This window comes from Patagioenas fasciata, chromosome 2 (genome assembly GCF_037038585.1).
Source record: "Patagioenas fasciata isolate bPatFas1 chromosome 2, bPatFas1.hap1, whole genome shotgun sequence".
Lineage (NCBI taxonomy): Eukaryota > Metazoa > Chordata > Aves > Columbiformes > Columbidae > Patagioenas > Patagioenas fasciata.
The window spans coordinates 168,825,630-168,851,634 of NC_092521.1; the positions used below are offsets into that span (position 1 = coordinate 168,825,630).

General features: G+C 48.7%; 1 protein-coding gene across 5 annotated transcripts in view; it reads left to right on the forward strand.

Moving 5' to 3' along the window:
* Positions 1–132: 132 nt before the first annotated feature.
* Positions 133–26,005, forward strand: part of DHX30 (DExH-box helicase 30) — a 38,901-nt gene continuing 13,028 nt past the window's right edge. Inside the window, exons 1-9 of one of the 5 annotated variants that reach the window (XM_065830781.2) lie at positions 133–844; positions 3,619–3,700; positions 4,623–4,747; positions 9,916–9,967; positions 20,120–20,250; positions 22,319–22,429; positions 23,179–23,534; positions 24,300–24,426; positions 25,145–25,294. In XM_065830781.2, coding sequence (XP_065686853.1) covers positions 9,937–9,967; positions 20,120–20,250; positions 22,319–22,429; positions 23,179–23,534; positions 24,300–24,426; positions 25,145–25,294 — 906 coding nt within the window. In that variant the 5' untranslated portion in view covers positions 133–844; positions 3,619–3,700; positions 4,623–4,747; positions 9,916–9,936. Of the gene's footprint in view, positions 845–3,618; positions 3,701–4,622; positions 4,748–5,499; positions 5,611–8,715; positions 8,764–9,915; positions 9,968–13,482; positions 13,700–13,762; positions 14,069–20,119; positions 20,251–22,318; positions 22,430–23,178; positions 23,535–24,299; positions 24,427–25,144; positions 25,295–26,005 lie in introns of those variants that run through there. The other 4 variants (XM_065830783.2, XM_071805451.1, XM_065830779.2 and 1 more) reach the window with 4 other exon arrangements.

Sequence of the window (26,005 nt, forward strand, 5' to 3'; positions counted from 1 at the left end):
GGCTGATGAGCCAATCACAGCTGTCGCCCCGCCCTACGAGGCTATATAAGGAGTGCAGAGGGCGGGTCTCCTCCGCGAGCGCCTGTCGTTGGCCCGGCCGCCCGCCATCTTGTGCGGTCGCGGTGCCGGTGGCGTCCGTCGATCCCCGAACAGGTTGGGCCCGGCCCGGCCCGGCGCTCTGCCCCCGGCTGGGCGGGACAGCACATCCAGTGCACGGTCTGCTTCCTCTGCCCACGACCCTTTGCGTGTGCTAATCCAGTTATAGAAGCACCTCAGCCAGTGGTTAATCCAACTAATGAAAAGCCAGCGTTCAGCCCGCTCCCTGAGGGCCCTGCGGCGGGTCTGGCCATGAGGGACGGAGCTTCGTGCGGTGGGGAGGACCCAGGTCTCCACAGCAGGTAGCTGGGAAACCGCCGTCTCTCCAGAATTCTCAATATAGATCACTGGGAAGAGCAGGTGCAGCAGAAAAGCTCAACTCACTGAAGCAAAATAAAAATCTAAGGCTGTAACCTTTTATCTCAGCGGATCTTGGATCGAGTCAGGGAATTGGCGGCGGTTGCGTTGGAAGTTGAGTCAGCAGCCGCGACCAAAGGCAGTGTCTCAGGAATATATCGCTATTCTTTTCTAGCCAACATCTCCCCGAATTATCCTGTTATAGTTTCTTGTGGAAGCAACTGCGCGAGGTGGAACACCAATGGAGCAGGGTTAGCATGACAAGACTGCGAGGGGAACGTGTTCTGTAGAAAATTAACACCTGCAGAGCACAGAGAGCTGCGCAGGCACAGGAAGCACTGGGAGAGATTGGGACTGAAGAGGCCATGCTGCCCCGTGGGCTCGGCAGAAGGTGGGATGGTTTACGTTATTTCAAGAATGGATGGTAATACTTTTATTTGAAGCTTTTTTGGAAAAGCTCTCCAAGTTAGCTGTTGTACGCTGTAGCGTTTTATTAGAGGTTTGTGGCAGCTTGATTTGATGTAGCAGATTGAGAGCATAGTTTCTAAAAATGTTATTTAATATCTGATTTTTTTTTTTTCCGAAGCAAAAAACCAAAAGCAACATTTAAGAACATGATGTTCACAGCTGTCTCATTTGCCCATGCAAAACCTTTTCCCGAAGGTTTGCCTTAGGGTAACGCTGCAGCTGAAGAGAAGGGGTCATTGCTGCTCATATTTTCAAGCCAATTTAATTCAGGAGAAAATTGTGTCCATTTTAACAAATATTAGACCACAAAAAGGTGCCTGAGACAAGGCAAAAAATGGGAAAAAGAAGAAAAAGAGCATTTAAGAAGGTAAAGAGGTGGTGGTTTTTTCCAAGATCCTTAATGAGCCAGCCTACTTCCAACAAATTAAGATTTTTCTATTTCTAATACTGATGTTGAATTTGGAACAGATTATAAAGTTACTTCACACAGTGAGATACCACTGGGTGTTTTAACTGTTTTGTCCTGGGGGGGGTGGGGGAAACCCACACTTCTTTTCTTGACCAGTGCAGAACTCAACCCGTGTAACTTTTGTGCTATTCCAGAATTAGCCACATCCTGCATGTCATTAGAGCCAGGAAGAGATGCTAGAAATGAAAGCATGGAGTTTTGTATAAAAAGAATGACACAATGTATTATCTGCTGACAATCCAGTCTAACAACTTCCATTAGAGGCACTTTCTGTATTTTTTTTAGCAGCTTGACTGCACAATCTTCTTTCACTTCTTGGACTTAATTTAAAAAGCAATTTCTCGGTTTGCTCCAGTATCTGCTTCTCTGACATTTAACTGGTTGTCCAGATTACCGGCAGCTTTCAAAGGTACAACAGGGAATGTCAACCTCCTCCTTCACCGCAGAGGGTCAGGAAATGATCTTCTTGTTGCGGTGATTTCAACCGGTGTCACGAAGCCAGACTGATTTTCCTTTTTGGGGTTTGTGATTATTTTTTTAACCAATTTCCTGCTCCTAGTGTCTTTAAAATACTTTAAAAATTGTTCTTAACAACTTGAGTGTTTTGTTCCTCAAATTCCATGTCAGAAGTTGAATTTTTCTTATACATTGCTTGTTAGCCTATGGGGATTGGCTTCAGAAGAATCCAGTTATGAAATAATTCTGTTTGATTCCAAATGGCTATTTAGACTGGTTTACTTGCTCCTCTGCCTCTTCTTCAGGTAGTTAAACTCACTTTCTCAACAATTTGGTTTCTGAAAGTCATCCCTAAGCTAGATTAAAGGATTTTAGATTTGACTTTTACTAAGCTACAGCAATTTGTGAATGATTGTGACTGTCTAGTAAAAACGAGCTCAAAAATTGCATTAATGACAACTGAGCTCTAATGACAAGTGACTTTCCAGGCAACTTCTCACATTAATTTTCCAAGTTACTCACAGCATTTCCAAAAACTGTATTAATCTTTTAATAGAGAAAAAGCCTAAAAAAGCTTGAGCTAAAATGGAATTACTTTCTGCCACCATATTTTTCAATATCCTCCAGGTATTGTGAGATAAACAGTCTGAGCTCTCCTGACAATAAGCTGCTATAAAATGACATTAATGTCGTATTAAGTCCTCTGTCTTTAGGACTGTAACAAGAAAAAAACCAAAGCTGAATATGACGCCCCGCAGAACAGTATGAGGAAACGCACGGATAGTCTAAAATAAGTGGATTGTAAAGGTGTTAGTCTAAAAAGGTCCTAAAAAGAATGTCAGCTACTCATTTAATTCACTGAATGAGAGCTACGATGTCGGGGTTGTCATACAAGACAGTAAATGAGAATCAAATTTAGAAGTATGTTCTACCAGAATTACAATTGCACTCACTGGGAACTGAACAGAACAGTTCGGGGGGGGGAGAAATAAATACGAGCAGTTTTCAAAATCAAAAACCAGAATCTTATTTTTGTGTCTTGTTTTTTATGTGTGTTTTTTAATACAATATTTTCATGATTTGTTAGGAACTTCGTTTGAGAAAGAGATACAAACCCATTATGGCCAATGAATGGGGATGTCTTTTTTTCCCAAAACAACACTGTCCCTCAGATGGTGCTGAGCCCTTGGCACCTTTTCTGATAACTTTGAAACCCACTAACTGTTCAAGTAAACCCATTTATAAATTGCAGAGATACTGAGTTCAATTGGGGTCCCAGAGGGCAATAGACAGGAGACTGCTTTTGGGTGGTTCTGCAGGACTTGTTTGTTTGTTACAACCAGATATAGATTATTAGATAAAGCTTGGGAACAAATAAAATGAAAAAAAAAATCAAAGTATTGCCCATGGTTTTATCTTCATTTTAGAGTTACGAGGAGTGACAAACTTTATTTAGATCTCATCTGAAAACAGCCTGTGCAGGATCTCTTAGGTTACTTGGAAAAGAGACTACAAAGTAATACCAGTGAAATTATTGTAATCAGCAGGAGGCAAGTCAAGAAGTAAAATTAAATGTTCACGCTTTAGATGGCTTGACATGTTCTCTCCGAAGTCATTGTATTAAAGCGATTTTCCATTCTAAGGCCCCAGAAATTAATTACTTGTTACTGAAGAGATGATGCGGGTTTTTTAAGGGAAGCTGTTGAAATGGCCTGAGTGACTCCCCCTTATCACTTTCTTTTATTGTCCCTGTTCTTATCTGTAAACTGCAGGGGGATGAAGATGACCCATTAACCTTTCGGCCTTTGGAGTGACAGAAACAACCAGACGTCTTGCTCCATCTTCTGAATAAAGGTGCAGTAGCTGGAGGTCCCTACACATCTGTACAGATGCAAATTTTCCATATTCTTGGCCACATCCTCCCACCCCACACACAATTCCAGTTTGACACACTCATACCCTTAGATAACATCCTTTCCATCATGTTTTGGTACAATTCACATGAAGACCACAGTAAGAAATGCAGAAATTCGGCAAACTTAAATCATCCTGGGCATCTCAATGCTTCTCAGTGTAAAAGGCTTTTAAGTAGCAAGAATGTTTTCAGATGTCATTCCAGTCTCACCGAAGCAAAGCTGTTCTTGGGATTAGTATTCTGAAAGGTTTATTTTATAAATGTGTGGATGACGTGAAAAATCAGAGTGAAGAGGCCTGAAGAATGAGCGAAGAACTCTGCGTGCAAATAAGCTGTTAGGTAGTAATTGCTAAATCCTGTATCAAAACCGTGTTTAGTGTTGAATTACCACACAGAACTGAAGACTTCAAGTTTTTCTGTAGTAAGTTCACCTTTCCCCACGTTTGTCGTGCTGTACAAGTTCACGTTTGCAGCGAATCAGCAGTAACACGATGGCAAATCAGCACACCCTACTACAACCGCTTTTCCCTCACAAATTAAGCCACCCTCATCACACACTTGCTGCTAACCATTAACGAGCTCACCCTCGCGCCCACACAACCGCAGCGTTTTGTAGAAAGCAGAGACACGTTTTGGCTCAGAGAACCTGAGTGTAACAAGCCCTCGCACACTCCTGCTGTACCAGCTGCTCACGGCAGCGACGAGCGAGGAAACGCTGTGAGAATTCCACGCTGTGAGAATTTCACACTGTTTCACGTGTTGCCACTTCGGGCAGCATCTGGAACTGCACGCGAGCGTTTAATTAGGCGATTATTACAAACCACGCAGGGGACAAACGCTGCTTCTCTTTGCTACCGTTAGGATTTCTCCAGTGAGAAGCAGCGATGAGCCTCATGCTGCACCGGAGGAGGAACTAATCCAGTGTCAGTCCATAGTAAACCTGCTCCAGGACACGGGCACCTGCGCTGCAGATACTGCTCCAACCAGTAAGTGAATATTTAAGATCAGCAGTTAAGTTTCTACCTATAGATACATACAGCAAGTTAAATATTGTTATTATGCCGGTGGCTGCTTAGTAAGTTGATCTATTAACGATGCACGTGGCTTTCCCAGAACCAGGCAACACCACGCACAGCACAGCAGCGATTCTGAGCCTGCTTGGGGGGTTTCCCTGCCGGCCCCCCCGCCCCGCAGACTGAGCCTGAGCTTCAGCCTAGCCCAGGTTTAGCGCTTAAGGGCACCGCGGCTCCGGGCCCTTCCCGCAGCCGGTAAACGCGGCCCCGTTCCGGGGCAGCCCTGCCCTGTGGGCCCGGCCAAGCCTTGGACCCCTGGGCCACAATCGGCCGCACCTCTCCCCGCCCAGCCACCGCAGCCGCTGTCCCGCTGGGGAGGGCGAAGCTCACCCGGGGCGGCCCGGCCCCGCCGCCGCACGGACACACGGGGCGCCCCGCAACCCCCGGGACGCCGAGCAGAGGGTGGCCCGCAGCCAGGCCCCATCCGCTCCCCTCAGGGCCGCCGCGCACCGCGCTGAGGCGGCACAAAGGGCGGCGGCTGGGCCCCCCGGGCCGGTCCCGCCGCGGTGCCGGTACCGCCAGGGCCGCAGCGCCCCCGCAGGCCGCGCACGCCCATTGGCGCCAGCAGTTGCCATGGCGACAGGCCCCGCCCCGCGCCCACGCGCGGCCTCGCGCCGCCGGGGAGCGCGGAGCCAATGGGAGGTTTCACATCCGGGGAACGGGGAGGAAGAGCCGGCGGCGGCCGCAGGCGGCGGCCCGGAAGCGGATCGCGGGGGCTCCTGGGAGTTGTAGTCCGAGCGGCGGCGGACCGGCGCCAGAGAGTTGGTTGTGAGGAGGTCGGTGTCGGGGAGCGGGACCGGCGCCGCTCCGCCCGGGGGGGACCGGGCCGCGCGGGGCGTGGCGGGGCCGCGGCTCGGAACCCGCGGTCGAGACCCGGAGGGGGTCGCGGCCCGAGGAAGGGCGGCGGGAGGAAGGGGAAGGAGGGAGAGGATGGCTGCGAGCCGGAGCCGGGCGGGCGGCGGCGGGAGGACCAGCGGGGCCGCGCCGCGCGGGGATGAGGCGATGGGCCGGGGGGCGGCGGCGGCGGGCGGTGCGGAGCCCCGGGGATGCGGAGGGGCGGCGGCCAAGCCCGGGCGCGGTGCCCGCCCAGGGAGGCGGGAGCCTCGGCCTGAGGGAGCCCCGGCCCGCGGGAAGGGGCCGTGCGGGGGCCTGGGCCTGTGAGGCCGGGTGGGCCGGGCGGGGGTGCCCGCGGATGGGGTACCGGGCGGGTGCGGGGCCGCTACCCACCGCTGCCCGGGGAACGCAGCCGGCGGGGGCGTGGGACCGGCCGGGCTCCCGGGCGCCGCTCCCCTCGGGGCTGGGAGAGGCGGGCTGGAGCGGGGGCTGAGCCCCGCTTCGGGAACCGGCACGGGGCGACCGGAGACGGCCTGGGGAGCCGGGCTCTGCCCCGCCGTTCTGTTCTGTGCCATGGAGAAGCCTCCACTGCTGCTCCAGAGCTGTTCTGCAGCATGGCTCACAGCTCTTGTAGTTTTTTCTCTCCCTTACCTTTCTATAACTTACTCTGTTGGTACTAGTGGCACCAATTTTTGCCCGTGGTCATTGGACCTGTCACTCTGGGTTGTGCATTTAGTCCACAACTCCTGATCTCGTGCACTGGGTACCCAAGAGCATCCGATGCCGCATCCCGCCCCCATTGCTGAATTGTCCCCGCTTCCAGCTTGTCAGAGTTCAGCAGTGGGAATCCTGTAGAATTAGGATTGGTAAAGAAAGGTTTGCACAGATCCACTGCTCCTTTGGCCCGAATACCAGAAAGTTGAACTGTTGCGCCTTGCAGGGACCCCAGTGTAGGTGATCCTTGAGAATGAATGACATGTAAGACAGCACAATTTCTCCTTTGTTCTCATGACAAAGCACGTGGGGCTATACCTCTTCACACACTGCCAGAATATCACAGTAGACAATCACCAGAAATGTGGTGATGTTCGCTGCATCTTGATGTACTTTTCTCTTGGGGATGTGGTTTCTCCTCAGACGTGTTTAGCTACTTTCAGATGGATCAAGGAAACCCAATATTCCTGGGCCTTTGGGGTTTTACCCGTTTCCAGTGGCACATCCACTGGCTTCACTCTTTGCCCTTGCAGTAGGGCCATTGAGTCTATTGCAAACAAACTTTTAGTGTCTCTTTTCCCACCTGGGATGCTGGTACTTCGCCAAGAGTGAGGCGTTGGGTGCTCTGCAGGCTGACAGCATAGTCGTGCATGGTTCATTCTCATCCCAAATGTGCCATTGCCTTGTCCGGAAGAGTCCTGTGTCATCGTATTGCGCTTCTTTGTAAACCTAGCATCCTAAGAGGCTCCTCATCAGAGCCCATCAAAGTATATTTTGAATCTTCCAGTGTGTTCCCCTTTCAATGATGTTGTTGTGGTTTAACCCGAGCTGGCAATACAACCATGACAGCTGCTCACTCACCCCCAATAGGGGAGAGAATCAAAAGGGAAGGGAGAAACTTGGATTGAGATAAACACAGTTTAATAAAATAACAAAATACCAATGCACTACTAGTAAATATACGTGTAAAATAGAAATAAAAGATACTCAAGGCACTTCCTCACGAACATGCTGAGCAGCCAGTCCTGGTCCCAACAGCTGATCCCAGAGAGAGGAAAAAGAGGCAGAAGACTCAGAGGCTTCTGCAAAATGGCACAGGCTGAACTAAAGGACAGAACTGCCCCGGCTGCGCCCCAGAGAGAGCGTGGAAGAGCCCCGAAACCAGAAGGCCCCAACTTCTTAAATACGAAGCCTGATGCTAATGGGCCAGAACACTCTTACTGATCAGTCTGGGTGTCAGTCCAGCTCTGTCCATCCGTCCCCTTCCTCGCTGCCTCACACCTGTGGGCAGAGCTCAGAATGTCCTTGGCAATTAAAAACATTAAACCTGTGCTGGGGTGTGATCTCTTGTTCTCAAACTAAGTCCAAATAATGAGCGTGCGAGGTATGAAAAATAAAGGTTTCTAACTGCATGAAGAAACTCCATTTTCAGTCAAACCAGCACAGATGTTCCTGTGTTCCCTTCATTCCCGTGAATGGAGAAGCAGCTGCCATAGTCAGATGCTTTTTGGGTTTTTTGGTATCAGGGTCTCCAGCAGCCAGCCCCTGTGATTTCCACCAGGCTGCTGGCTAAAACTGCTTCCCAGTTCGGGATCCTCTGTGTTCAGATCCACCAGAGCTGGTCCTGAGTAATCCAGTGATGGTACTGCAGGGTCTTGATGACCTGTGCCTTAAACCTCAGCTTAGCTATCGAAGCTCTTCTCTCTCAGTTTTGACCATGTTCCTACTGCATGCTCGAGCCTGAAGTGCTCAGATTCCTCCATGTCATTTAAAAGGGATCCCTTATCAGTGGGATCCATGGACTCACTGGAATTGTTCCATCTCTCTCTGCTTTTATTCTCTTTCCTGTCCCGTCCACACTTCCACCCAGTCAGGTGGGTTTTAGCCGTGGAGCTGTTACTGGTTGCACTGGAAGAGTCTCCATCACAACTGGGGATCTACAGGCATGATTATAAGTAATAACTTTGTTGAAGTCTTGCTTGTCAGTAGGGATCTCAGTTGTTAATCTTCTAAGTTCATCCATGTAGGGTTTTTTTTTATATGGCTTGGTTTTGGTGTTGAGCAGAAAAGACCATTTTCTTCAACTTTATCTTGGATTCATTTTTGGCAGAGCCCTTCTGCCCGCCCTGGTGTAGGTGAGGGGTTCTTTGTGCTCGGTTGGCACACCTTGCGGTTCGTCTGCCCCAGACCAACTTCCCCGTGTTGTCTGGAACACACAGCAAGCAAACAGCTTCCGCTTTTTTGTCGTGCTTAAAAATTCGGGCAGAAGATGCAGCCGATACCTCCGTGACTCGGATTTAAGGACGTATGGCACCATTCCCTGCCATCCTCCTGGGTGTCTCTCTCCAATGACTTCAGAGCGTTCAAGGACTTGTGTTGGGGTAATACCAAACTCACAGAATTTATCAGAGATACTCTTGGTTTTAAGATGTTTGTACCTCAACTCAGATGATCCCCACGTGAAGGAGGCGCTGAACTGCCGGCTGGGCCGCTCTCCATTTGCATTCTCCACGCTTCAACGCTTCAGCCTTAACAACCCTGCTCAACCTCCACAAAAGAGTTTTCTGACATTATTCAGCGCACCGAGGATGTTTTCCTTTGCCAATCTTGATAATTACTCCAGCACGTGTGGTTGTTCATTTTTAAACAAGTCAAATAGCCGTGTTTTTATTTATTTAGTCATCGAAGAAGACAAAGTGTCGACTTGTCAGCAGCAGGGTGGTTTTTCCGTGCCCGTGGGGAGGCGAGTTGCTGAACAAGGTGTCATGTCCACGGAGTTCTGCTCTCCGAGTGGTGTTATTTGAGGCCCTCGTGCTGAAGTAAACAGTAATTTTGTCATTAGTTTCACTGAAAGCAAAAATGGATCATTGGAAGGCATAATAATTGTAGGATGTTAATTGTGTGCGCAGGAACAGCCTGTAGGATGGATAGTTAGCGTTGGCTTGCTGTAAATACAGACCCTCACCCATCTGGTGCAAGTTGCTTAGAAAATCCTTGTTCCTCTGTTATCAAGAATGCCTAAAATGTGTTTCATATTTGGTATGACAGATAAAGCACACCAAAACAAAGCCGATTTTCCTACTTATTTGAGCAGAAGCTATTTTAATAAATTAAAATAAGAAGTTTAACATAATTTCAGCAAAGAACTTTATCAAAAGTATGTATCTCTTTCTTCTCATTTTTCTTTAAAAAGGGGGAATGATGGCAGTGGTTTACCTACTTCTGTCACTCTGACTTTAAAAGGTTTTAAAAAATATCCCCGAATCAATATGGTCAGGGAACCAAAACGCCTGGTTGAGCAGAGCCTTCCTCCCTTTGGGTGTCCAGCGGCCGGTTGTGACGGGAGATCAGCCACACACACCATCCCGATCAACAGGCAGAGCAGGAGTGCCAGGGTGGGCTTTGCGAGGACACTGAGCTCTGGTGGCGCTAAGGGCGGCGGTTTGAGGAGGGCTCCTTAGGCACTTTCCACATCTCAAAGGAAAGATCAATCCTGACTGCCTGTTTCTCTTTGCTCCCTCTCGCTTTCCCAGGAATCGCCCCTTTCCGCTGGGATGGAGATGTTCTCGCTGAATTCCCTCAAAGGTAAGGACCTGAGTCAATCTTCTGTCCAACTCTTTATTTTTTAACTTGTTCAGAGCTTTAATACCATAGCAGATTAATTTGTAAGAACCAGCACTGTGCTTCTCTGTGCCGGGTAGATGAGAGGTTTGTCCTACAAACGCCTTTCTCAGAGTTCAAGGCCTTGGGGACAAGAAAGGGAGCTGAGGGCACTCTGCCTGAACTTGCGGTCGCTGTGTAACACAGAATGTGGATTTTTGCATTTCAGACAGGTTTTGTCTCTCTGAGGGGAGCCCAGAGTGCGAGACTTGGACTAATAAGTGTGAGGGTGGTTGTAACCAATGCAAGCAACTCAATCCGCTCCTGGTTAGTGTAGTGCGGGAGTTAAGTGTTGCACCAAGTGTGGTTACACTAAGTAGGAGGGAGTTTGTCAGGGAAACAGAGTTTGGAAGGGGAGGAGACGTCCTGTGTCATCCAATAGATGACAATGTAGACTTGTTTGCTGATTAAAGGCTTTTTCTTTTTCCCTTTCATTTTTACCCTCTTAAACATACCTGCATCCTTTTGTACCAATTCAGCATGTGCTTTCTCCTCGGTGTTTGCGTATTTTAAATACCTGTCAACTGTTATAACGTCCTTTTTTTTCCCCTTTCCTCGCTTTGCCAACTTCTTTCTTTAGATCATATTTTTTCTTAAGAAATCCCTCCAGTTGCTGGCTGGTTTTGTTTTCTTTTGTTGTTCTTTTCTGAACTCCATTACTTAGCCTTAAAATAAGGTGCGTAGGATGGAACAGGACATTGTGGAGGTGGCCAGGTGGTGACAACTCGTGGCTCAGGATGTCACGCTGTGCCTTAGCCTGGGGAACACCGGTGTCCCAGCCACTCTGGAACGCTGCCATGCTCCGCAGTCACCCTACTGTGGGTTCCCTATTTCAAACAAAAATTCCCACAACGTCTTATATGTCCAGGGCATTAATTATGTTCAAAATAATTTTAGCTGGGAAGCAAAACCTTTCCCGTCTATCAAACAGTGTGACCTGGGCTGGAGTCTGCGAGAGAGGAGGAGCTTTTCTGGTGCGGGCTAGTGGTTTGTCGTGGGTTTGGGACTCGCGTGTTGGAAAAGGGAGTGTTTAACATAACGGGGCTTGTTAACGAGCTGCTGCCTCTGCAGACCTTGGCTGGGGCAGGTGAATTAACCACAGCTCGGCCAAGTGCGCCTGAGCTGGCAAAGCTCAGGAAAATGGCTTTAAGTGATGCTTTGTGTGCTGTTTAACACTCATCTGCAAAATAAAGACATTTGGATGGAGTATGTGGTCTCTGTGACTTCTGGAATTTCTCAATAAATGGAGTCTTAACTATTTTTCTCTGCTCGGAAGCCAGCTGTGTGTGATTTCCGCTGACAAACCACTAGCCCCGCTCCGCTCTGACTCGGCCCAGCACAGCCCGTCAGCAGCTTCTCCCAGGTTTCTCCTTCCCTCTCACTCTGCGTTTCCAACACTTCCCCCAGACACACACTGTATGTTTGCTTCTGTTTGTTTTGCCTTTAATCATCGTGGTTTCCAGCGTGGTTTTCATCTCCTGCCTCTCGTTACCTTCTGTGTTTCTTCATTGATGTTCACAACTTGAAACAGCTCAGTCACCTCATCTAGATCTTGGGAAAATGTGAAATAAACCAGCAACTACACCAAGTCGAGTAGTTTTCTGGTAGCTACATCTTCCCAGAAGGGTGTATTAATGTTTATATGCTATTCCCAGCCATCTTTTCTTTCTCATCTTTCTTGAAGCTTTTGTTTCCAAACCAACTGAAATTTATCTCTGACAGTAAGAGCTGGTGCAACGTGCTATCAAAAGAGTTACATATAATTAATTTCCTTAAATTGAGTGACTTGTCTAGCAAGACTGTTTTGCTTTTCAGTGGACCAGTGCTCTTAAAATTGATAATCTAAGCCTTTATAATTAGAGTGCTAGAATAACTTTCATGTCTTTACACACACACACACAAAAGGCCTTTTTTGTCTCTTCTAGCGCTGCTTCAAGATCTTGTTTGTTTTAGTAAAAAACAACTACGCAGACAAACGGGCTGATTCGTGGAGGTTCTAAAGAGCGCGTATATTGGAAAAGACACATTTGGTGTAGAGAGATTTTTGTTTTGAGAGCTCATGTGCGCTCTTCCAACGTTATTTTTTATACAGGGTTTTATCCAACAACTTTCATTTCTTGAACCCCTTCTTGGGGAATGCAGGCTTTGTAAAGCTGAAGCGCGTAATTACGTTCATTAAGCCTTTAGCGGCTTAATGAAGATTTCTCTTTCTGATTTAAAAACAGCCAAACCAACCCACCCAACCACTGCAAAAACCAATTAATTAATTATTAATGCTTAGAAAAATAATCCCTACTTAAAAAAAATGCTGCAGCGTTTGAGTTTCACGCAGCACATTGAGAAGTTCGTGCCTTGGACGCAAAATCATTTGTACGGAACCAAGTAACAGGGGAGTCGACTTCAAATAGGGAGAAATGGCTAAGGAGGGAAAGTGGGACCTACCGGACTTGGAGTGTTTAGTGTTTGTCTCCAATATTAGTAAACAACAGGACTTTATTTGCAGTGACAGACACTTGAAGGTGGATTAGCTGGTCTGCGGGTGTGTGAGACCAGAAACCCAAAACCACCTTCGGGTTCCAGAGCAGCTGCTGAATCCTCACAGCCACTTGTATTAGAAAAATAGGCTTGTTTTGCCTGTAAACGAGCAAGAAATGTGTGCAGGAGTGAAACCGAGGGCAGCCAGAGGCTGCTGAAGGTACAGTAAAAATTGCATCTGTGGTTTTTTTCTTCTAATTAGAGCAGGTTAGTTACGATTCTAAAATAAACCCCGTATTTGGAGGACTGGCCCACGGACCGTGTTTGCAGTATGGACCGTGTTTGCAGTATGGACCGTGTTTGCAGTATGGACCGTGTTTGCAGTATCATCGCCAGGTTGCTCAGATCTTGGAGCAAATGACTCATCTCTTTGTCTAACGTTTCTCTGAGTGCGACTGAAGATGTCTTATTTTTTGGCGAGTTTTGTGACACCTACAAAACACCAAACCCTCTGAAACCACCCATATCCGCATCATCAGTCTGTGAGCACACGCTCCGACTTGCTGTGTTGTTTCTATGTGCTGCACACATCAGGAGGATAAATAACTCCAGGCGGGGCTGGTAGAGCTCGATGGTGCGAGGTGATTTTTGTAAAAGGTGAAGAAAATGTCTTTGTGCTGGTTTAAAACCTCGGGGGGCGGCGCGAGTCCTATGGCCGTGACCTCCTGCCGCTCTCTGCCTCCGCGTGTTGTGGCGGGGACACCAAAACAGGTTGGTTTTCTGTTCCCGTCCCCGCCTTGGGCTTTGTCCGCGCAGTCCCGGTGGCGGGAGGGGACCCGGTCACCCGTGGGCCCCGCACCCCGGTCCCCGCTCGGCGCTGCGGGACACCCCGCCTGCGCCGGGTCCTCCGCTCCGCCGGGGGGCGCTGCGGCGCGGCCGGTGCTTTCCCTTGCCCGCAGCCGGCTCCCGGCACCTTGAAGATGGCGGCGCTGGGGCTGCTGCTGCAGGCGGCGGCGGCTTGCGGCTCGGCCGGGCCGCTGCGCCTCTGCCGCTGTTACCGGGCAGCGCCGGGGGCGCGCGAGTTCTGCACCCGGTTACCGGCGCCTCAGAACCGCGAGGAGGCCAGGCAGGAGGAGGAGCAGCCGCCGGGCGCTGAGGATGAGGACGCCGCCATGGTGAAGGGTGAGGCGGCGCGGGGGGAGAGGAAGGAGGAGGAACCGGCGGCGCCCCCGGTGTGCGCGGTCCCGGCTGGCGGGGAAGCCGCGTCGCGCCGGCCCCGCACGCAGCGGAAGGGAGGAGCGAGTCCCGGCTGCCCGGGGCTGGGAGGAGGGAGCGTGAGCTCGTCCCGCCCCCCGCGCCTGCAGCCGGGCCCCCCGGCCTCCTCTCGCTGCGGGCGGCTGGGCCAGGCCGAGCGGGCCGGGCCGGGCCGGGCCATCGCGGGCCTGAGTCCCGCCCCGGGAAACGGGCTCCTCGCCGGGATGCGCGGCAAGGGAGAGGAGCCGGCGAGCTGCGGCGGGGTCTGCACGCACGGCTGCGCCGCCGCCGCCGCAGGTAACGGGCCGCTGGCTGCGGGGTCGGCGCGGGGAGAGCTGCGGGAGCCGCCGCCGGGCAGCGGGGGCCGAGGCCTTTGTGGCAGCCCCAGGGTGCGCGGGGATCTTTGTTGGCGGGGGCTTCTCCGGGGAAGGGGTGCGGAGCCCTTCGGCTCAAGGTCGCCGCTTTGAAGCCGGGGCCGAGGCGGCTCTGGCTAAAAGTCCTTTGCCGCTTCTGATCACCCACCGTGGCTTGACGCGAGAGAACAATCAGAAATGGCTCTTTAGAAATCTGATGGGTTGAGCATGCCCATCGAGCATCCGCCAGGAAAAGCTCTGGACCGTGGCCGTGCAGCAGGTCCCGTTAGGTCGGAGCAGGTTGTGGGCCCTTCGGAGCGGCGCTTCATCCGCATCCTTGTACAAAGGGCTTTGCTCCGGCCTTCCACCGGGTGGTCCTGCTGATGGAACGCTGACCGGGATACGGGCAGCTCTCATTAACGTGAATCCTGACGTTTGCACTGTCTGGCCAGGGATGGTGTCTCTGTCTAAAGCCTGAGTATTCATTTTCCCTGTTGGATGTCAGCCCTTCAGCCCACAGCAGAGTCTGTGAGGGGTGCGGGGCTCAGGTGTGTGATGGGTAAACGCTTTCCTGCTGTTCAGACGGAACTGTTACTTTTGTACGAGAATGTTTGAAAGTGTGTTTTGATGTCGTGTTTTGACAACTGGTTTTCACTTGATTGTGGAGGGTGAAGAACATTTTCAGTTGAGAAAGACAGGAGTAGTTTTGTGCTGGAGGTTACAGCTTCCAGGCTGTGACTTGAACTGCTACAATTTTCCTTTTAAAAATCACTGGTTTAGTGAGTTTTATTTCTTAGGCTGTAATTTTCCATTTTGGACATTTGGATTATTTTTACATAAAAACGACTTCTTTCTTCCCCCCATCAGTCTATGTTCTGTATTTCATTCCCGCCCTCCAGCGCTTTTTTTTTTTAAATTATTCTTTTCTCTCTGTGGTTTCTGATTTTTTGGGTCTTGGTTCCACTTTCCTTTCAGAAGCCTTGCTGAGCTCTATCTTGTAGTTCAGTCAGACGGTCTTGAATTGTTACCTTCAAGCTGTTCAACAGAGCAAATGAAATCTTAATTCCACAGTAAATGCTAAACCACCCCAAATTATTGTTTAATGAGCTGGTTCAGGTGTTGCCTGAGAAAAGTAATAAACCATTTTATTTTTCCCTTCCCTCTTTTGTACTTCATTCCTCAGCACTTTTTGTAATGTGTTTTCAGAGAGTACTTGGGTACTTTTATCTTTGGGCTTCAGTTCGCTCATCCTTCCCGTTCGTCTGGTGCATTGACCACAGGGGCTGTTCTGGAGAGTCTGGCGATATTGAAAGATTCATTTCAGATGAGCAAATAGAAAGTCCTAAGAGCCTCTCAGTCTGCCCCACATGTACAGCTGCTACTTGAACACATAGAGATCATGAAAAATATTTGAAAAAACTATTTATGAGGGCAAGTTCTAAGCCTTCAATTTGCAAACTGATGCCTTGTTAGCTATCCTCATTTGGCTGCTATTGTTACTAACCTTGGATACAAACATGGAAAAGTCAGCGCCGATCTGAGGCCAGCTTACAGAATGCCAGCGTTACATTGGGGTTAACATCTAAAGCTTTGCTTTGTTGGCCTAAATGGTGAGATTTTGGAGCAGGAGGTGTGAAGCGGTGAGCTTCTCCACCTGCGCACTCAGATCTATGGCTCTTCTTGCTTGTTACCGAGATGTACATGAGCTTGACCTCTGCCTTCTCCAAGAAGCATCTTTCTCTGACACTAATGACATTTGCCATCATAGCATCGCAGAAGAATTAGGGTTGGACTCTGCGGGGTGCCCTGATCCCCTTCTCGGAGCAGGTCGGTCAGGGCCGTGTCCGGCCGAGTTCTGAAGGTCTCTGAGGATGGAGCTTGGCCGTCGCTCGTTCTCCTCTGCTGAGCGCACCTGCTTTTGGAGAAGCCGTATCAGTTTCACCAATTTTTCAGTTTGTTCTTTGAGCAAGAACTGCACGTGGTTTTTATTACTGTGTATGCTCAAAAGGAGCCTTGGGCAGGGTTGCCAGGTGATGGTTAAAAATACCCCAGACCCCCAAACTACCACTATTTTTGTGTACTCCAAACAAAACTGCCAGGTGGGACCTTCTCTGCCCCCCTCCATCTCTCCCCAGTAAAACCTGCCCAGACAAATTCCTTGGGAATTGAATATTATGGAGCCAGAGGGCTTTCTTCTTCCCTGTGAGTTTCTGATGCATTCAGAGCATTCTCCTCTGACTCGAATTTGTTACTGCAGGGGTTTTTATCTTGATGAGTGTTGGATTTAATAGTTTGTCCTTGCTGCTCATTTGTTGCTTCTTCGGGGATGCTTGTTTGTTGCTTCTCCAGGGAAGAGGATTTGAGGGAGGACAGAAACTGCTGAAATCAATCTAATGCTCCTGCCTTCCTCGAACGAGACTCTGGGCCGTTCTATTTGTGCTCTTGTAGCTGACGGTGCCTTTGCTTGTCAGGTTTGTTGAGGTTAATAGAAGGCTCAGCCACTGCAGCTGGGAGCTTGTTTTGGTGTTTTCTTTCAGTATTGCTTGGAATTGCCGTGGACTTTCACAATCAAGTTAAGCTGAAGCACTCACTGGCTCTGAGGAACTTAAATTAGTTAATTGACTTCTTTGATAACCCCACCCTGAATTGTCTGCTATCCAAGACAGGCTTTTCATATTCCTTTGTGATCTCGAAGCCACAGTGTGGACATCATATATGGTTTTGACTTGCTCGGAAATGGGTATGAAAATCAGCTCTAGATGAGGTTATACTCCTGACCGTGAGTACCGCTAGTACGATTCCTACCCAAATATCCATTCTCAGCAGCGAGAGAACTCCAACTCCCTTTGGAGGAAGATGCCAAGAACTCCAAGCTGGCAGGGAAGGGAACGTTCTGCAGACCCCGTTCTGGGATTTCGGATTGTTCCTTTAAAAGCTGGGAGCGAGGCACGGCTCCGCGCGAGATAAGATCCTTTCAGCTCCGAACGGGGCTGTGGGTAATCCATCAAGCCGTGGCGTCGCAGCGGGTACGTCAGCCGGCACTGCTGAATATGGCATTGTCAGCGCTGAAGAATACATTGTGTCTGAGTCTGCAAGCCAGGACTGGGCTTTGTTATTTAGAGATCCTATTCTTCTTCGCTCTAGAATGGATTAAATATTTAGTCTTCACTGAGGAGCCACCTCAGAATGTGAGAAATTGGCTCTGTTGTGAGGTAATAGCATATTGTTCCGATATTTAGAGGTAATAGCGTGCTTGGTCACATATTTAGAAAGAATTTGCCTCTTACCTCTGCCTGTTACTTATCATGAAATGTCTCAGGGTATTGTTTTTGAAAGGGGAAACAACTAGAGGCCAAATAATACAGGATGATGCTTAGAGGGGTTTTTATTTAGTTAGTTTATTAAGTGAATTTAATAGTGCATTTGGGAATTGTTACTGGAGTAGAACTTGAGAGTTCCAGAGTCTTAGTCACTTTTCCAGTTTTCTTGAACAGGTTGAGGTCTGAATATAGTGGTGCTTGCTCTAGGAGTACGCAGAAACGTCACAGTTGCTGTATAATTACGGAAGATGGCTTTGTACTTCTTTGTTAGGCTGAGACCCTTTTCATGCTCTCCTGGCCGATACAGAGAAGGCAATTCATGGACAAATAGTGTTGATAAATCAGAGCACTTCCTGCATCTCCCCCTGTAATTACCCAAGACTTTTGCCCACATATGTGTGAGAAACAGCAGTCTTTGGGCTTTTAACAATTTGTCTTCATACGGGAAGATACCGTGGCCAACCCATCAGGTGCACGAGGGTGGCAGAAAACCCGTCATGCGTTGTGTGATCTCTTCTGCATTGGTGTAGTTGAAGGAGATCGAGCAGCAGTTCTGATCTGTTTGTTTTGACACTGCCCTCTAAATCCCAGCTTGTCCTCTACATACCAGCTCGAAAAGTAACTCCAGCCTGAGCCAGTTCCAGCTGCAGCTCAGGATGAGACAGCTGTTGAAATTATGATGCGACTTGTCTTCAGATGAAACCCAGCTCTCACCACCCTTATCCCAGGCCATGGAGTTTGGATTTCAGTACCTCCCTGGACACGTTAAGGAACCCAAGTTCCTTCTCTCTGTTCCGTTTGACTTCTTAAGGAGGTTTCTCTGAGATATAGCTGGTTCTTCTGTGGAAGAACTTCCAAAATCACCAGTAATTATTGTTTTTCTGAATGGATCAGCTTGCTGGGCTTGGTTTGGTGCCTGTATATTTTGGTTTTTTTTGAGACCATGATATGATCAGCACGGTGTTGTTTTGCTCTCCCTTACCCAGGTATCCACGGTCTGACAGTGCTGGCTCTGCCATGGTCCAACATCACCCTTCTGCCATCCCAGAAACCTCTGTGGTTTCCCTGTTGATGGGCCCTCATGATTCACCCTCATGACTTGGGTTGTCCCTTGCTGAGCAGCTCTTGGGGAACTTCTCTTTCCCCACGCCCATGTTACAGAGTATTTCTCTTAACGCTCTCCTCTCTGGAGCCACTTATTGCAGATATTCATTATAGCAACCGCGCGTTTGGAGTTTGCAGCAAACCATGATGGCAGATCTTGGTGTGCAGGTGACTGTTGGCTCATTTCTCCTTGAATTTGGTTGCTCAATTGCAAATCCCCAGTTCTGGCAGTACTGATAATTACATGTTGCTGATGTCTCACTCATTGCCGAAACTTTCCCTGGATACCTGTAGAGAATGAGAAGCCTTCAGAAAAGTGGTGCCCAAGCCCCTTGGTGTTGTGCAAGGAGGTGGGTGAAGCTCTGCCTGCCTGGGGAGCGCGTTGGGCCGTGGCCGTGGGATCTGTGCTTCGGGGACCGGCAGGACTCTGCGGCTGGCTGAGTAACTCTGAGCCCAGCAAGAACCAGTGCGCTCCATTCTTCTGGGTTAGTGCTCGCTCGGGTTAGGGCTGCTCACAGTAAAGGTTCTCCCCTACGGTGCTGCGTACAAGAGGTGAGTTAGAGCAGCTTCCTCACCAGCTAAAACCACCAGTGTTGGCGTCAGGGAGGAGGCTGGAATGTGAGTTGGGTGTGACATTGCTCTCTCTGGGCCAGTGTGATTTTTATTATTGTGTTGTTTTTTTTTTTTTAATTAGTGATTTGAATGAATCATTAATATCCCTCTCCTGCAAATGCTGTAGCATCTCTCTCCAAAGACAGTGTTGGCAAACTTCTTTCCAGGGGATTTTCTGAGCAGTTTAGTACAAACCATATTCCCAGCCTCTAACCAAGGCACCTCAATGAATTCAAGGAGAAGGGGCTAGAGATGAAGCAAAGACCCCAGGTGTTAGTTCATGTTACTACCACTGGCTGGATCTAATGTGTAACTTGGGTGTTGTCGAGACCCTTGATTTAACCCTGTGGTGATGTGTGTGGTTCAGTAGGGGGATGCAAATACCAAATCTGTTCAAAATAGTTATTGCTCAGTTTGGTTTTGATGCCAGAGAATGATAGAGCTGCTCTTGCCTCCATAGTGAGGAAACGGCACCAGCTCTATATGTTAATCTGGGCTTTGAATTTTGTGCTAGGATATCTGTATTCAGATTCAGCAGGTATATGTAGTCTGGGCTTTGTTTTTTCCTGTTGATACTGTATTCTTTTTGGGGGAAAAAAAGTCTTTCCAGACTGTTACATGATTGTTAGTGCATCACGGAGTTAGACTGTGGCACCGCTGCAGCTCTGACTGTAGGTCATTCATACTTTTTAAAGTGGGGGAGACAATCGTACATTTCAGAAGAACAGGACATACAGTATTGTTGCCTATTTTGCATTTGCAGTGTGATCTCAGGAGACTTTGCGCTCCCGTGTGCCCGGGGATGTCGTATGTGAACCAGTTCTTACTTTTCTACCTGTAACCTTAGAGACGTTAATGCTCACAGAGCCGCGCTGGAGCAGCTGTCAGAACATGTCTCTGAACAGGACTGCACAAGAATCATAAAACACTTAGTTCCTATTATTTTCTTTGTTTTTCAGATTCCAGAGATTTATTAAAGGAATTTCCACAGCCTAAAAACTTGCTCAACAGCGTGATCGGCCGAGCCCTGGGCATTTCTCATGCAAGGGACAAGCTGGTGTACATCCACACTAATGGGCCGAGGAAAAAGGTAATCCTGTGCGCTGGGAGTGAGCCAAGGGTCCTGCTGGCCCTTGCACACAGAAGATTTTAGCAGTGTCTCAATTCCATGTCAAAACTGTGATAATCTTTCGAACAATAAATTTTCTGACTTCTTTCTGTTTATTTTCACATACTTTAATAGCTGTGTGTGTGTGTATAGAGATATATATATGTATAGGTCCTGTCCATCCCCTTTTGTGTGTGGAAGGATGGATTTTTTTCTTCTACATATCTTGCCATAACTGGCACATTGTCTGTGCTCCAGTGTGTTGGGCTATGTACCCACCACCTTAGAAAATCAAAATCTGAAGGCTATATTTTAGACCTTAGTAGGCTTAGGTTTTATTGTAGATTCTAATTCTTTGGGGACAGACTTTTGAGCAGGGCCTGTTGTGATGGCACAAGGGGTGATGGTTTAAACTAAAGATTCAGGCTGGACATGAGGAAGGAATTGTTGCCCTGAGGGTGGTGAGAGCCTGGCCCAGGTACCCAGAGAGGTGGTGGATGAACCATCCCAGGCCAGGCTGGACAGGCTCTGAGCACCCTGAGCTGGTGAAGATGTCCCTGTCATGGCAGGGGGGGCACTGAGGGCTGGGAAGGTCCTTTCAGCCCAGACCTTTTTGTGATTCTAGAATAGGACAAATGACTAAGCCTAAAATGTTCATAGAACTATAGAACTGCAACCAGAGAAGAAGAATTTGTTTGCAATGGAGGGAGACTTCTAATGCTACTTAAAGGCAAAATGAAATACAGACTCTTTCTTCTGTTCGGTGGAGCAGCAGCATTCCAGGCAAACAATTTGCCAAATAGTTTGAGCTGTTACTGGGATGCGAGAGGCCTAAATCTCGGTCTGCGCTGCAAACCGAGCAGCAGTTCTGAACCGGTGGGTGCTCTGCCTCCCTTTCCATGCCGCTCCCTTTCTGGAGCAGGAAGCCCCTTCCAGCTGAAGTTTCACTGTAACTTACATTCCAGGAAAAGATCCAGTTCTGATGCATTAACATTTTCCAATAACATTCTGTCTAATGTTTCCCAGACAGTTTTTATTACCGCATTCTTCTTAAGCATCTCTGCATTTTAAGCACTACATTAGTAATGGTTCCTCTAGAGTTCCTTTCTGATTCATGGGGTTTGTGTTTCTTGCGTTTCATCCAGCAGTGGTACAGCTTCTGAACTTCACTGTTGGAATGCCATAACCAGCCCCTCATCGTTTCAGTTTGCGTAATCAGTTCTCATTCTTGCTAGCACTTAAATAGATTAACGTTGAGGATAACTTCAGACTGGAAAAACTAACAAAAAAATAAACCAAAAAAAGCAAACCAACAACAAACAATAATGGAGCTGTGGCAGAAAACGAGGGTTGGATTGGGAAACTACCAAAAAAAGGTGAAAAAACAACCCAGACGCAGTGTGTGGGGACACAAGGAGAGGTGACACAACCTGAAGAAGTCTTGGTTGGAAGTGAACAAGGTTTTTTCTTGAGAACCCAGTAACCTGGCCTTCCCGAGACACGTTTTCCTCTGCAGGTGTGTGCCTTTCCCTGAGGGCCTGGAGGCAAAACACCTCGCAGTTTCCTGCAGTGCAGTGAGATCCGGCTGGAGGCTGCTGAGAAACCAGGAGCTTTCTCTCCAGCCTTCTAGGTGGGGTTTTCCCAGCGGACCGAAACGCCACCTTTCATCTCTGCTGCAGGACACGGAGAGAATTCCTTCGGCGTTTCCCTCCTTTGAGCCTTGCAGAAACTCTGCTGCAGCATCTGCGGGGCCAGGTGGAGGAGGAGTTCTTGATTTGAAACGATTTTTTAAAAGGGCAGGGTTCAGCATTCTTTGCAGGGTTTTGAGCGGCTCTCATCCTCCGGTACCGGTGTAAGAGGAGCTCGGTTGTACTTTCAAAGTTACTGAAATGGAGCTTCCCATAAAGGGACCAAACAGTTTGTTTGGGACTTTGATTTGTAGTTCTCTTGTTTGCCTGCAGTTCAGAGCTGTTTGAAGTAGGGCTGCTCCTGGTGGAAGAGAAAGATGGCTCTGTACTGTCTCACTTCACTGGTTATTGTTGCTTTTCAGAAAGTCACTCTGCATATAAAATGGCCTAAGAACGTGGAAGTAGAAGGCTATGGGACCAAGAAGATTGATGCCGAGAGGCAGGCGGCAGCTGCAGCGTGTCAGCTCTTCAAGGTGAGCTTACACTGCTCCTTAGCTGGAAGAACTGAGCCTTTGAGTGTGCAGGCCTCGTCTGTTTTGGTGATATCTTTGACTTCTGTAAGTCTCTCTTCCCATTCTCTGTTCCCATTTGTAACTGGCCTATTTGCTGATCAAGGGTAGAGGGTGAAGTCTTGAGCTGTCTCAGTCTGTTTGAGCTAAAAAGCCCGTTTGCCTCAGCCAGGTGTGAACTCACCTTGCCAGCTAAACCTATACCTAACAGAAGACCTTCATAACGAGGGCCCTGGTGCAATTTTAGCTCTAGAAATAACTGCAAATGCTGCTTTAAATAAATAGTTGTCAGTTCAAGAAAAGTCATAGTGACTTAATTGGCGCAGACTGTCTGAATACAGATGGTGACTTTGAGTACAGCAGCTAGCAAAGTGAATTCTTGTTGTCTGAGGTGCTCCTACAGCACAAAATGAAACAGCCTGAGCGGCTAATCAGAAAAATACCGATAAATTTCAGCCCACGCTTTCTAATAAGTTATATGATGCTAAGGACTTCTGCTCGGGGAAGTGAGGTTAGTGAACGTTATTTCTTAAGGAATAATGGCAGGAGTAAAGCTCCAAGTTTCTGAAAGTCCTTTTTCTTTCTCTCTTTTTCCGTGGGATATGAAGAAATTGCTCCTGCATTTCTCTCCTTTACCAGATGTGTTTCGGTTTCCTGCAGAGTTATCTGTATCTACTCCTTACTATAGCTAACGATGCGTTTTTCCTTTGTAGGGCTGGGGTTTGCTGGGGCCCAGAAATGAGCTCTTTGACGCTGCGAAGTACCGGCTCCTCGCTGACCAGCTGGGCTGTCCCGACGAGCGGTGGTGCTCGGAGGGCAAGTGGCGCTCCAAGTCCGGCCCTTCCCTCGCCGACTTGTCAACCTGCTGGCGGCGGATGGAGCCGGATGATGCCATCCAGCCCATGGAGCAGGGCAGGATGCCTAAAGCAATGAGGAGAGAAGAGCTGGAGGAAGGGGAGCTGGAAGAAGGGGAACTGGAGGAAGGAGAGCTGGAAGAAGAAGCCATCGATGTTTCTGATTATCTACCGATGGCACATCAGGACGCTCGAACCCCAGGCAGAGATGCAAGGTACGTCTGCCCTGACAGCTGCTAATCCAGGGCACCAGAGAGAGACTTTTCTTTGTAGCTGATGGACGCCTGTGGTTCCTCGCAGCTGAGCTGCAGTTTCCCACCTTGCTGGTGAGGTCTTTAGCTGAGCCAAATGCTGACTGTGGTTCTGTTCTTGGTGCGAGCAATAGCGGGGCAGCCTGGGCTTGTACCCGGCTGTCAGCACAAAGGTTGCACAGGTGTCTTCTCCCGAGTCTTGCGCTTTGGACAGACTGCTGCCCGCTCATTACCTGCGTTTCTTCTTCTGTGCTTAAAGAGATTCCATTCCCAGAAACTCTGCATGTGCACTTAGGCTTTTTTTTGGCCACTCTGGTTTTGAGAGCGACCTTAAATCTGCTAATTTTCATCCCCATGGTTGCTTTCTTGACTTCATATTTTATGAGCACTAATCTTTGAATTTTAATAGTCAACAGGAGCAAGATCAATAAGGACCCGGTGGTGGCTGTTTTTAGGAATGTTCTTTGGCTTCAGAGTTATTTAATAAATGTTGATGCTGTCTGCTTTGTAGTGCCGGTGTAAAGGTTTGATTGCTTTGTAGTAGGTGGCTTTACAGGGCTGGGAGATTGTTCTGTGAGTGACAGATTTTAGTAGCAAGGTCCAGCTTGACTTTTCAGATGACCAGAATTATCTGTGCCTTTAACTACTCAGTTTCAGACCTGCAGCGAGGTGGGTCTGAACACACAGGCTGGATATTTGTACATCAAAGTGTTCTCGTTTTCCACCTAGCCGAGGAGGGAGCTCCATTGAAATGACAGACGACAACACTGCCATCCGTGCCCTGACGCAGTTCCCGCTCCCCAAAAACCTCCTGGCCCAAGTGATTCAGATCGCGACCTCTTCCTCCACAGTCAAGGTAGGATGCTGTCTGAGCCCTGCCAGGGGCGAAGCTCAAACATCCGACTGGAATCACTTTGGATGTGTTTTTTTGGGGTCGTTGAGAACTGGGGAGAGAAAGGAAGTTAAAACTAGGCCTAGAAAAATCCACCTGAAGAGTAAGACAAAGACTTTGTGGTGAGAACTGAGGAAACGTTGTATTAGAAGCATGAGGAATGTTGTTACTTGAGACCAGGGCAACAGAGCAGCTGCTGTCTGAATGAAGGAGAATATTTCCTAAGGTGTTGGGTTTGCATTTCCCCATCTATCTGCATCAAACACAAGTTTGTGTTACTCAGAGCAATGTGTCATTTCTGTGCTGATGGAATCTTTCCACGACTTGGATCTTGCCAGTTGTGGTGTGACTCCTCGGTGTGTCACCCACCTCCCTTCCAGACCTCGTGTGCTTGGCAAACAGGAGCCGCGCCCCACCCCGTAGGCTCCCGGTGACGTTCTCCGTGCAGCTGTCTGCCCTGGGTTTGCTTATCCAGTGCCTCGAGAGGTGGAATTCAGTGCAGTAAACCCATTCCAGTGCACTGTTCAAAAAAAAAAACCCAAACAAAAAACCTCAAAGCAAACAAAAAACCCCAAGAATTTAAGCTCTGCTTAGAAATATTGAGGTGTGTTTGAAAATGCCTAGCTAATTATGTAAGCTCTTAACATCTGCCCCAGTCTGATGTTGGTTTTACGCCTTGTAGGAATACATGCAGTTCCGTACGGTAGGCACTAAGACCAAGATCTGCAAGCTCACGCTGCGCTGGCCCTGCCCCATGACTTTTGCTGCCAAGGGCCGTCGCAAGGTGGAGGCAGAAAACAAAGCGGCGGCGCTGGCCTGCCAGAAGCTCAAGGTAAGTGCACATGGCTCTCTGTCCCACGTCTAATGTGTCAAATAGAGGCTCCTTGCACCTGACTTACCCTCTTTGAGCCCAGTGAGATGATGCCTGAAACTTTCTGATGTTTAATTTTGTGTTTAATAAACATGTATTTCTGAACTGTGAGATCCAGTCCCAACTGCTGTTGTACCCCTCTGGTCTGTGGGGAGCCCTAGAAGGCAGCTGTGTGCATTTTGACCCCTCAATAAGTGATGTGTGGGAATCGCCCTGGAAGCGTTAGCCTGTTCTCTTGGCCACTTTGCTGATGTCTGCTAGGACACATCATCTTCCCCTTCTTGTTGGTGGACTAATCCAGAAATGTTGCTGTGATAGTTTAGCTGCAGACTCTAGAGTTGGCAGAGAAGTCCAAGAAAATAGTGCAGGATTTACTGAATTACCACAACATACCAGAATCACAGCAAGAGTGTGAACGGCACTTGTGAGAGGTTTTTGTCAGATATGATTGTGGCTGCTGTTTCTCTGATGGATCTGTTAAAGCTTTGTGAGCGTTGTGTTGGGGCCAGGTAGCAGCTGGCTCCCGTGTGCCTGTTTCACCAGAGCTGAGGTGGGATCACATCTTGTTTCTTGCTGTGGCAAAAGCAGGAGGTGATGGATTTAGGATGTGGGGTAAGAACTTAATCTAGCTGAACACACAGGACCTGTGTGCTCTCCACACCAGCGATTCGT